At 43.4% G+C, this 12,886-nt stretch overlaps 2 protein-coding genes across 10 annotated transcripts in view; both read left to right on the forward strand.

Annotated features, from left to right (window-relative positions):
• Positions 1–12,886, forward strand: part of LOC124471292 (NACHT, LRR and PYD domains-containing protein 12-like) — a 1,476,309-nt gene that overhangs the window by 1,287,713 nt on the left and 175,710 nt on the right. The gene's annotated exons all lie outside the window — the stretch shown is intronic.
• Positions 1–12,886, forward strand: part of LOC124471307 (NACHT, LRR and PYD domains-containing protein 6-like) — a 332,215-nt gene that overhangs the window by 144,598 nt on the left and 174,731 nt on the right. The window contains exon 10 of one of the 3 annotated variants that reach the window (XM_047025776.1): positions 2,360–2,384. The exons of the other annotated variants lie outside the window; for them this stretch is intronic. Within the exon in view, the coding sequence (XP_046881732.1) occupies positions 2,360–2,369 (10 nt within the window). The 3' untranslated portion in view covers positions 2,370–2,384. Of the gene's footprint in view, positions 1–2,359; positions 2,385–12,886 lie in introns of those variants that run through there. 3 annotated transcript variants of the gene reach the window in all.

Genomic DNA, 12,886 nt, shown 5'->3' on the forward strand with positions numbered 1-12,886 from the left:
AACTCTGGAAAGTGGAATTCAAGTTTGTAAAATATTCCTTAAGCTAAGTGACGACCTAATATCCAGAAGTGTTTGCTGGTCGTACTGAATGCAAAATACAAAATTGACAAAACAACTTACAAACTCTAACGAGACAAAAAAAATGCTAGGTAATAGCGTAGCTTTCGTCAGTGCGGCCATACTGCAGGTGCACCGGAACACATTCCTGTATAGTATATTTACAGTTTTATATAGTACCTAACATCTGTTAATTTCTATACAACAATCAGGACACGTCTATCAAATGTTTCTAACCCAATTCAGTGACAGCTGAAACAACAGCCTCAGAACCTGATGTCCCAAAGCTCCTTCCCCCAGGTGATGAGGATTCTCCTGCAATAAGTCAGGGTGTCATAAAACATCAAAATGACCCAAAAATCACCCAGACTTCATGTCTCCAGAAGACCCCCCTGGTCAAACTAATCTCCATTGTATCAACAATCTTAGATAGCAGGCCATTTAATATGATACACCCATCCTCCAGGGTTTACTGTCCCACAGTGGTCAGTCTTCACTGGTCAAACAGACATACCTCTAAATCCTTCATCTCCTCTCTTGACCTAACTAGTCTCAGAACATTCCAACAATAAACAAAGGAGCTTACAGTTTAACCACTATGAAAACACATTCATTTTACATACATAAGCCCAAAAGGTATTTAACTGAAGGCAAGGTGAAACTCAGGAAACCTCAGTTAAAACATTTAAGAAAGCCTGGAGGGAGCAATTCAGTGAGAATTCCACTTCTCCAGGGGTGGTTGGTGAGGAAGAGAGGTGCAGGTCATAAGCAAAGCATAATCATGCATCAAGAAGAAATTAAAATAAAATGTGCAAATGGATGTTGAACACAGATAATCAGTTCCAACTCAGTGCTCTTGATGTAACCCTAAACACCTAGACAGTGCCAGCCTCCCTGATTGCAGTGGCGGAACCAGACTTTTATATATGGGGTGGCCAAGGGGTGGCCAGGGCTACTTCAGGGGGTCCACAGACCAAGACTGAAAATGTGTGTGTAACCTTAGCCTGGCATCTAAGCAGTGTCAATTATTCATATGATTGCTGATGAGAAATTAAAATTGAAATTCACTTAAGCCTGAGTTCTTCAGTGTGGCCTGTTTATCCAAAGCAATTCATTTCTTTCTTACACACACTGTACTGTACTCACAAACTGGAGAGACTGTGGTCACTCTGTTTTCATGAATATATAATCTGGGTCTAACCAGGTTAGAGGTTAGATTCTTTCATGAATCTTTTACATTAAAACATAACTATTAGTGTATACTCACACAAAAAATGCCACAGCCATCAAAACAAGAACCAACATTTTAAAGTGAGGTTTAATCGGAAAAAAACCTTTGTGTAGGCTTACATGTGTGGCCTACAAACACAAGCTAAACTTGGTGGCTGACTGCCTAGTATGCTCTGACCTGGTGCCTGTAGCCTTGGGGAGGGAGCTGCTCTGAGGTCTTGGGGTGGTGCAAGGACTGGGGTCTATTTCCACCTGATCCTGTTTACTCAGCTTTTTGAAGAAGTCTGCTATCTCATCCCTTCTTTTAACGTTTGAAGTGAACCCTAAGCAAAAATAACATGTAGGCCTACACATCCAATTATCCACATTTGAGTCCAATCTCAATCTTAAACATATCCCCATTATTATCTTCAATCAACTACCAGCCTTTAAGTTACTAGATCATGGCCTACTCTGAAATACACTACAAACAGGCATTATACAATAGCAAACAGGGTAGCTATCTGACTGCAGTGTTCATCTTTTATAACGTTAATAGATTGATAAGGCATCTCATCAAGGAATCTTAGCTGTTTAAGTCCCAACATAGTGTAGCGACCCATACAGAAAGACGTGTGTTAAATGTTAGGCTGTTAGTTGGTTGTTTACCAGCAGTGTTCGCGGGGTCCGACATGCCAATCAACCTGCTGTCTGCCATCAACAGGAATGCCCGGAATGTTCGGATGCCGGGAATTCTGGTGGTTGGCGAAGGTTAGGTTAGATTGTAAATTATGGCTACTTATATTTTATTTTAAATACCCTTAGTATTAGCTCGACTTTGCTCCTTTTGTATAGTTAGTCCACATATTTAAGTTTCAAGATTCCTATATGTTTAATGTATGCACCTTCCTACCAAAGTAAATTCCTTGTCTGTGCAAACATTCAATGGCGAATAAAATCCCTTCTGATTCTGAGGGGGTTGGGGATGGAGCATTCGAAGTTAAGACCAGGTTAACGCCTGTTCTTTCTGTTACATCTGGGTTTCACAAGAGACGGTCACTATTGTTTTGTGGCCTGCCTTTCTTTTATTTAGCGTGGGCTAGGGCCAAACAGCTGTTCGGTTTACTAGTAGCTGTACCTGTCGTTTCCCCCGACCGATCCGGGGATCTCAGCTAGGATTGAGGCCTGCCTCGCAGACATCTCCGCCTGGATGACCGAGCACCACCTCCAGCTGAACCTCGCCAAAACAGAACTTCTCATCATCCCGGCCAAACCCTCCATCTCCCACGACCTCTCAATCACCCTGGGATCTGCGACGGTGACCCCCTCATCCTCTGCCAGGAACCTTGGGGTTATCATGGATGACGAGCTCTCCCTCACGGCCCACATTGCTGCGGTCTCCCGGTCGTGTAGATTCACCCTCTACAACATCCGGAAGATCAGAAGATACCTGTCTGAGCACTCCACCCAGCTGCTTGTCCAAGCACTTGTCCTCTCCAAGTTGGACTACTGCAACTCGCTGCTCGCCGGTCTCCCAGCATACGCAACCCACCCTCTTCAGAGGATTCAGAACGCAGCGGTCCGCCTGGTCTACAACCTACCCAGACGCTCCCACGTTACCCCGCTCCTCATCTCTCTCCACTGGCTACCCATCACGGCCTGCATCAGATTCAAGACCCTGGTACTGACCTTCCGAGCAGTGAACGGGACTGCACCCGACTACATCAAGTCTCTCCTGCAGCCTTACACCCCCACCCGCCACCTACGGTATCCAGACGTGTTTGCTGGTCGTACTGAATGCAAAATACAAAATTGACAAAACAACTTACAAACACTAACGAGACAAACAAAGTGCTAGGTAATAGCGTAGCTTTCGTCAGTGCGGCCATACTGCAGGTGCACCGGAACACATTCCTGTATAGTATATTTACAGTTTTATATAGTACCTAACATCTGGTCATTTCTATACAACAATCAGGACACGTCTATCAAATGTTTCTAACCCAATTCAGTGACAGCTGAAACAACAGCCTCAGAACCTGATGTCCCAAAGCTCCTTCCCCCAGGTGATGAGGATTCTCCTGCAACAAGTCAGGGTGTCATAAAACATAAAAATGACCCAAAAATCACCCAGACTTCATGTCTCCAGATGGACCCCCTGGTCAAACTAATCTCCATTGTATCAACAATCTAAGATAGCAGGCCATATAATATGCTACACACATCCTCCAGGGTCTTCGGTCAAACAGACATACCTGTAAATCCTTCATCCCCTCTCTTGACCTAACTAGTCTCAGAACATTCCAACAATAAACAAAGGAGCTTACAGTTTAACCACTATGAAAACACATTCATTAGACATACATATAGATCATAAGCAAAACATATTACCAGAGTGCATTAAGAAGAGATGGAAATACAATGTGCAAAGGGATGTTGAACACAGATAATCAGTTCCAACTCAGTGGTCTTGATGTAACCCTAAACACCTAGACAGTGCCAGCCTCCCTAATTGCAGTGGTGGAACCAGACTTTATACAGTATATATAAATATTTATTTCAGACGCCAAGTTCCATATAAAATAACAGACATAGAGCTATGAAAAAGAGAGAAAAACAAAAAGATAAAACATAGATGATACAGTGCATTAAAAAGTATGAAGACTTTTGTGCCAATGTCGTCTTAAGTTCGAAGTAAATCGATAGCAGCTCTTTAGAGGGTTGACCAGAGCCTCTACTATACAGTTCTCAGACTTGTCCAGTCGACACATGAAACCATACATCAGTTGTCTCAAGAGTGCCTCACAGGTTGGTGCGTGCTTAGACACAAACAACTGACTAGCACTATGCCACCTAGGCACATTAAGTAGCAATCTAAAAGCATCATTGTAAGCTACTTTCAGTCTCTGTATACTCCTTTTCCTGTACATAGACCACAAATGAGCAGTGTACAATGGTGTTATGTAGGTTCTAAACAGGGAACATTTAACTGAATCTGAGCACTGAGAACAACTTCCTTAATAACATATTGGCCTGAGAATATATTTAGAGAATATATATAGCACTGTTGATACATATCGTTGTCATCTGTCCAATCATCAGAAATGACATGGCCCAGATATTTTATTTCCTCACAAACACCAAGGGGACTGCCAGATAAATAAAAGGTAGGGAAGGTTAATTTCCTGTTCTGATTACTTCTGACTATCAATATGGGGCTTTTCTTTGCATTATATTTTATATCATGATCTATGCCATACTGAGAGCACACCCTCAGTGTCTGTTGCAGCCCAGCACTATATGGGCTGAGTAGGACCAGATCATCTGCGCACATCAGATGATTGACAATAGATTCACATACAAGACAGACTGTATTGTCTTATTCAGCTGGCTTGATAAGTCATCCATAAACACATTAAACAAAAAGGGAGATACAATTCCTCCTTGTCGAACTCCGTTACCAACATGGAAAGGAGCTGATACAACATTGTCCCATTTAACATGAACAGTTTGATTGGCATACCAGAACACCAAAATCCTCACTAGAGGTTTAGGGACACCTCTCGCTAGCAGCTTCATAAACAGTTTTTCATAACAAATTCGATCGAAAGCTTTGGAAGCATCAATAAAGCATAAAAATACAGATGAATTAAGACTTGTGTACCTAGAGACAATCTCCTTCAGAGCATAGATACAGACATCAGTACCATGTTTTCTTTTAAAACCAAACTGATTGTCTGCAGTCAGAATGTACATTTCCAATTTCATTAAAATAATTCTCTCAAACACTTTAGACAAGATACTTGCCAATGCAATGGGTCGATAGTTGTCTATGCTGTTTAGTTTACCAGCCTTATCTTTGACAACAGGCACTAACAGTACTGACATAATAGAGTTCGGTAGAACACCATGAACCATAATTCCAGTGAGACACATGGCTAGTTATGGACTGAGTCTATAACTGGCATTTTTTAGATGCTCTGCAGAAATGCAATCCATACCACAAGCTTTGTTGTGTACTATTTATTGTTATCTGTAATTTAGGAAGTTTTAGTATTAGGGTTAGTATAGTCGATTATTTATTGCTATCTGTATATTTAGGAAGTTTCACTTATTTAAGCTCAGCATACATTTAAATTATGTTCCGTGTATTTATATGTTATGTTATGCCAGGTGCTTGCGTTGTCTTGTCTTAAGAATTTCAGTGCCCAGTCTAACCTTGTGTTGTTCTGTGTACCTGAGAAATAAAAGACTTGAAACTTGAACATGTTGCTCAGACACAAACTCATTCCAGCCAGTCCATGTGTTAGGGACCTTACTCTTGTGATTAATAAAAGGTTCACTGGAAGCATAAAGACATTTGACAATATCATCATACATGGCACAGAGATTTTCAGCATGATGTTTATCCTTGCAGTTCATATCCGTGCACATTAGGGCATCCCTAGGCAATTCAACATCACTGAGTAAGCTGTCAGTTAATAGAGAATATCTGTGCATAATCTCTTTGGTCAATTTTGACCAGTCCAGTTTTCTTGAGGGAGCAGCATTACCCTCGTTGGCCAACAAGGGTACACTCTCAACATTTAGCAGCATAGCAACTGGTATGTGATCAGTGGTGGCCAGCCCATAACATATCTCTATACTTTCCAGTGAGTCATGAACATTAGCTGTGGTCACAATATGGTCTAGCCAGGAAGTTGTGTGCCAAGCTTCACTTACATAGGTAAAACTTGTATCAGGCAATAACGCTTTACTTGATATAATTAATTTAGTTTCATTACAGAACTGCTGCAGATGTTGTGCAAATAAAGACTTATCTGACATGTCAGCATTAAAATCACCCATGACATAGACACAAGATGAACTATTGTCCTCTATGAAGGACTGAATAAAAGCTAACCTGTTCAGGAATTCATCCTCATGGTCATAGGATTCATATGGTGTGTACACATTTAAAATAGTAAAAATAATAATAATTATGATTAAACTCCAACCCAATAGCCCAGTCAACATTAAGCCGCACCACCTTTACCATTGGGTCATATTTTATGTTCCACAGTATAGCTACACCACCAGCTATCCTCCCACGAACCATTCTCATGCTGAGATTGGTAGCGGACTCTCCAGCTCCATGAAAGTTCTTGTGTAGGGTGTTCAATTTGTCCAGATCTTGCTTGGCCATCCAGGTTTCTTGAAGGCAGACAATGTCACTCTCGTCCAGCAATGTGTCCACCACCAAACGTCTTGATCTATCAGCAGCAGTATGTCCTACTCGGAGGCCACGAGCATTTTAGGATACGACCCGCATTAATGATCTACTACGGACCCATCAGGGCAGCTGGCCGGTGTGTCTGTCTCCCTGGTCTCTACAGATAGGCCTACATTCACCCCAGCATCATGACTGAGCTGAAGCTGAGCTGAAGCTCAGTACCCTGAGAGCGGGGGGTTTGCTCTGGTCTAGACGGGCCTCCGACTGCTCCTTTAACGCGACGAGGCTCATAGTAACGTCGGACAAAGGCCCCTGAGGGCCAGAGCAGTGGGTCATACATCTCTGCAACATCATTGCATTCGGCGGTGACACAAAAGGAGCTAAATCTGCTCTGTGTCGTCTCAATTTTTCGACACTTCACCTCCCGTTTCAGTTTCTCTTTTAAATAGTCACAGAGAGTGCTGGCAGCCAAATTGAAATCAAACTTGGTTGCGAATACACTCACCATCTTTGTTTTGACAGCCACAATGTTGCTGACCACACCAGTCCCAATTATGACGGTCTTATTTTTCACATGCCTCGCTGGAGTCATCACAGTGCTAGGTGTAGGGCGGAGGGCAGAGGTCTCAGGTAGCTGCTTCAATCAACGTCCATCCCTCACCACCTTGCTCCATGCAGGGGACTGTGCTTGTTTCTGGGCTATATCCACGGTTTGGGCTGGTTGACTGCTGTCGGTCTCACTGGTTGTCGGTAATGGTCTGCCATTAGCCATGGAGGATGTTGGTTCAGGGCCTAGGGGCTTCCCCGCCACAGTCGAAGGGCTTACCAAGGGATCCAGTGAGTTCGCCGCAGCATAGAGGAAGGTCGTTGAGGCCAAAGCGCCCAGGACTGGTGGCTTTTCCACGGCAGTCAGACGCTCGTCAAGGGTTGCAGAAACCACCCGCAATGTTTCACTGGCTGCTACCTGAGAGTTAACTTTTCTTTTTAGGTAGTCAATATCGGCGTTTATTTGCAGCATTTTGCAGAGAAGCGCTGACACGTCCATGTTATTATATGAAACAGCAGGTAGTTCATCCAGGAAATGTGACACAAATCTTGGTATATCTTCACCACATTCATTGACCACTTGGAGGCACATTTTGACATTGTTAATGTCCTTCTTTTGTCCTCTATGCGCTACCCAGCGTATGCTGTTTGGGAAGAGTTCTGACAACACAGTCTTAGAAGCCTCAATCTTTTCAGAACTGAAGCTGCTTGTAGCAAGCGAAACAATGTAATCGTGGTTCAAAGTTCACAGTTTAACCACAATAAAATTCAAAAGTTCATCCTCAACTATGACTTTACCGTCTTTGGTTTGGTAGATCTCCGGTTTAATCCGAGAAAACTTTTGACAAGACTCCTGCACCAGGCCGTGTTACTCCTGCACCATGCATTTTGTCCTATGCATGTATATATGGGGTGGCTAAGGGGTTGCCAGGGATACTTCAGGGGGTCCACAGACCAAGACTGAAAATGTGTGTATAACCTTAGCCTGGCATCTAAGCCTGGCATCTATAAATTATTCATATGATGCTGATGAGAAATAGAAATTAAAATTCACTCAAGCCTGAGTTCTTCAGTGTGGCCTGTTTATCCAAAGCAATTCTTCTTTCTTACACACACTGTACTGTACTCACAAACTGGAGAGAATGTGGTCACTCTTTTTTCCATGAATATATAATCTGGGTCCAACGAGGTTAGAGGTTAGATCCTTTCATGAATCTTTTACATTAAAACATAACTATTAGTGTATACTCACACAAAAAAATGCCACAACCATCAAAACAAGAACCAACATTTTCAAGTGGAAAAAACCTTTGGGTAGGCTTACATGTGTGGCCTACAAACACAAGCTAAACTCAGTGACTGACTGCTTAGTATGCTCTGACCTGGTGCCTGTAGCCTCGGGGAGGGAGCTGCTCTGAGGTCTTGAGGTGGTGCAAGGATGCATGATGGTGCATGGGGTCTATTTCCACCTGATCCTGTTTGCTCAGCTTTTTAAAGAAGTCTTCTATCTCATCCCTTCTTTTAATGTTTGAAGTGAACCCTAAGCAAAAATAACATATAGGCCTACACATCCAATTATCCACATTTGAGTCCAATCTCAATCTTAAACATATCCCCATTATTATCTTCAATCAACTACCAGCCTTTAAGTTACTAGATCATGGCCTACTCTGAAATACGCTTCAAACAGGCATTATACAATAGCAAACAGGGTAGCTATCTGACTGCAGTGTTCATCTTTTGTAACGTTAATAGATTGATAAGGCATCTCATCTAGGAATCTTAGCTGTTTAAGTACAAACATAGTGTAGCGACCCACACAGAAAGACGTGTGTTAAATGTTAGGCTGTTAGTTGGTTGTTTACCAGCAGTGTTCGCGGGGTCCGACATGCCAATCAACCTGCTGTCTGCCATCAACAGGAATGCCCGGAATGTTCGGATGCCGGGCATCCTGGTGGTTGGCGAAGGTTAGGTTAGATTGTAAATTATGGCTACTTATATTTTATTTTTTATTCTAAATCCCTTTAGTATTAGCTCGACTTTGCTCCTTTTGTATTAGTTAGTCCACATATTTAAGTTTCAAGATTCCTATATGTTTTATGTATGCACCTTCCTACCAAAGTAAATTCCTTGTCTGTGCAAACATTCATGGTGAATAAAATCCCTTCTGATTCTGAGGGGGTTGGGGATGGAGCATTCGAAGTTCAGACCAGGTTACCGCCTGTTCTTTCTGTTACGTCTGGGTTTCACAAGAGACGGTCACTATTGTTTTGTGGCCTGCCTTTCTTTTATTTAGCGTGGGCTAGGGCCAAACAGCTGTTCGGTTTACTAGTAGCTGTACCAGTCGTTCCCCCCGACCGATCCGGGGATCTCAGCTAGGATTGAGGCCTGCCTCACAGACATCTCCGCCTGGATGACCGAGCACCACCTCCAGCTGAACCTCGCCAAAACAGAACTTCTCATCATCCCGGCCAAACCCTCCATCTCCCACGACCTCCTAATCACCCTGGGATCTGCGACGGTGACCCCCTCATCCTCTGCCAGGAACCTTGGGGTTACCATGGATGACGAGCTTTCCCTCACGGCCCACATTGCTGCGGTCTCCCGGTCGTGTAGATTCACCCTCTACAACATCCGGAAGATCAGGAGATACCTGTCTGAGCACTCCACCCAGCTGCTTGTCCAAACACTTGTCCTCTCCAAGTTGGACAACTGCAACTCGCTGCTCGCCGGTCTCCCAGCATACGCAACCCACCCTCTTCAGAGGATTCAGAACGCAGCGGTCCGCCTGGTCTACAATCTACCCAGACGCTCCCACGTTACCCCGCTCCTCATCTCTCTCCACTGGCTACCCATCACGGCCCGCATCAGATTCAAGACCCTGGTACTGACCTTCCGAGCAGTGAACGGGACTGCACCCGACTACATCAAGTCTCTCCTGAAACCTTACACCCCCACCCGCCACCTACGTTCTTCTTCAGACAACCGCCTGGTGGTCCCACCGCTCAAGACCGCCCGCTCCCAACACAAGCTCTTCTCCTGGTGGCCCCCCAGTGGTGGAATCAACTCCCCACCTCCATCAGAGACACAGACTGTCTCTCCACCTTCAAGAGAAGGCTCAAGACGCACTTGTTCCGGGAGTACAACCGTACTTAGGAATGGTTTGCTGAACCCAATGCTAGTTTCCTCAAGGATCACAATGACTCTTGCTCAGAGACTGTTGCTCTTGTTGGTTAGTGGTAGCTGATTTAAACTGTTGTATTCTATTTTAGTTAATCTTATTTTTATTTTTTACTGTTGGTTGCTTTTCTACAGGTACACTTGCACTTAGAGATTCATGTTGTTTAATTGTAACTTGCTTAACTACATGCTCTTATGGTTTTTCCCTTTGGCACTTACTTTTTGGTTGTTCACAATGTGTGCTTCTTGTTTTGGCTACCCGCAATGCTTTGGGGCTATCTTGTTGTTATTATCAGTGACCTATGCACATTGTAAAGCTCTCTCTTGGAATTCGCTTTGGATAAAAGCCTCTGCTAAATGAATAAATGTAAATGTAAAATTTAAATTTAAATTTTCCATGAACATCATGAACATGATAACAGCAGTGGACCAGAAGTAGTAGTGTGCAGTATTGGAGCATGTCAAGCCAATGTAGCGGGGTTTGCACGTTTAAGATTAGCAATACTTAATTTATGATAAAGTATCTAGTTCTTGGGGGCACCGCCTCTGATTCGTGAAAGGGACAGAGGAAACCTTGTTTAATAATATTGAATAATAATAGCACTCGTAATAATAATAAACTTCTATGAAAGTAGAGCAGATCAGATAACATGAGGGATACGCGGATATTACACACAATGATTTATTTTAGCAAATGTAATTGGGATGAACAAATTATGGGTTAGTTTGGCTAAAACATTACAGAAGGTCTTATACCGTTACGGAAGCAGGATACACAAATGAGAGAGCACGTGGAGAGGGAGAAGGGGAGAGGAGAGAGAGAGATAGGCCTCAAAACAACTGGACAGTTTATGCAATGGTAGGGTAATCCTAACGTGAGTCAGGTTAAAATAATTTGCAAACTACAATCAACCGTAACAAATTCAACCACAATATGCCAATGTTCACATGTAAGAAATATAGCAAATCGGCTTAAAGAAGGGTAGAGTCGGTTTCGTTATCGTCCAACGAAAATAGAACAGTGGAATCTTTTGTCAAAGCTCCGGGCGCTCAGTGAAGTTGCAGGTTAAGAGGAATAGGTTAGAGAGTGACGCGTTCACCTCAGGTTAATTCCTACGAACAAGCGGGGAGTGATTGTTCATCTTGGGTTTTTATAATCCAAGAAATACGGGGTATCCCTTTTTGAGGGTGAACTTTTCATTGGTCAGTTTACCTGACTGAGCGTTGTCCTGAGATAAGATAGGTGTGAAGTGGTCGGTAGATTGAAGTCAATATTTCAAATGTCCATGGAATGCTTAAACTTCAAAATAAAACAATACAACGTTCAGAAATAGTTTTGTTAGTATGGTACAATAATTTTGATATCAATATTGACTGACTTATCATAACCGGAAAGGAAGTTTCATTAAAACATCAAATTACATCAACACAGCATTTAAAGGTAAAGCATTGATTGTCACACAAATTCCAATAGTTCTTCTAGTGTCCATAAGCAGTATTGCTTTGAGAGATGTTTGTAAATCCATTAAATGTCTGTTTTGGGATAAATCCTTTATAATTCAGAGTTTCTGGAGTAGGGAGGTTGAGAAAGGTGGGTCGTTGTCTGGCTCTTCCCCCACTTGGGGAGGGGAACACCAGGTATGGCATCAGCCCCTTTGAGGCTTATCCAGAAGATAGTGGCATTGTATGAGACATCATATAATGCAGTCAGTCGTCCTGGTGATCAGTACTGTGTCTTACTGAGTGGGTCAGAAAGGGTTGTGTTGGCGGTTTGACTCTCTGCTACACCAACTTCCTTTTATAAGTGTACTTCTTATTACGTGGGGGGGTATCTGGAGCTGCCTCTTTCAAATCGACTCTCCGCCAAGAGACCCACCCTCCTCTGACTCTGATTGGCCGTGATCCTGAAACAAACCGATCAAACCAACGATGGCAGCGAGTATTACCCAATCAGCAATTTGTATTGATTCAAAACGGGACACGCTATTTCATTCTCAAATACCGGACGATTCCGTGTTTTAAGGGACGGGTGGCAACCCTTGGATGGCACATTCACACGTGCCGTTGCAAGGAGATTTGATGTGTCTCCCAGCACAATACCCAGAACATGGAGGAGATTCCAGGAGACAGGCAGTTACTCTAGGAGAGCTGGACAGGGCCGTAGAAGGTCCTCAACCAATCAGCAGGATCGATAACTGCTGCTTTGTGCAATGAGGAACAGGTTGAGCCAGAGCCGGCCCAAGGCATAAGCAAACTAAGCGGCTGCTTAGGGCCCCCATGGCCACCAGAGGGCCCCCAAGAGCACATGAAACTACAGCTTAATAAAAAAATGATATATATTATGTTAATAGTAATTATACAAATTCAGAGGGGCCCCCAAATCAATTCTGCTTATGGCCCAATAAAAGCGTGGGCCGGCCCTGGGTTGAGCACTGCCCGAGCCCTACAGAATGACCTCCAGCAAGCCACTGGTGTGAATGTCTCTGCCCAAACCATCAGAAACAGACTTCATGAGGGTGGCCTCAGGGCACAACGTCCTGTACTTTGTAAAGCTCTCTCTTGGAAGTCGCTTTGGATAAAAGGGTCTGCTAAATGAATAAATGTAAATGTAGTGTGCCCTGTGCTCACTGCCCAGCACCGTGGAGCTCCATTGGCTTTTGCTATAGAACACCAGAACTGGCA

This window comes from Hypomesus transpacificus, chromosome 9 (genome assembly GCF_021917145.1).
Source record: "Hypomesus transpacificus isolate Combined female chromosome 9, fHypTra1, whole genome shotgun sequence".
Taxonomy (NCBI): domain Eukaryota; kingdom Metazoa; phylum Chordata; class Actinopteri; order Osmeriformes; family Osmeridae; genus Hypomesus; species Hypomesus transpacificus.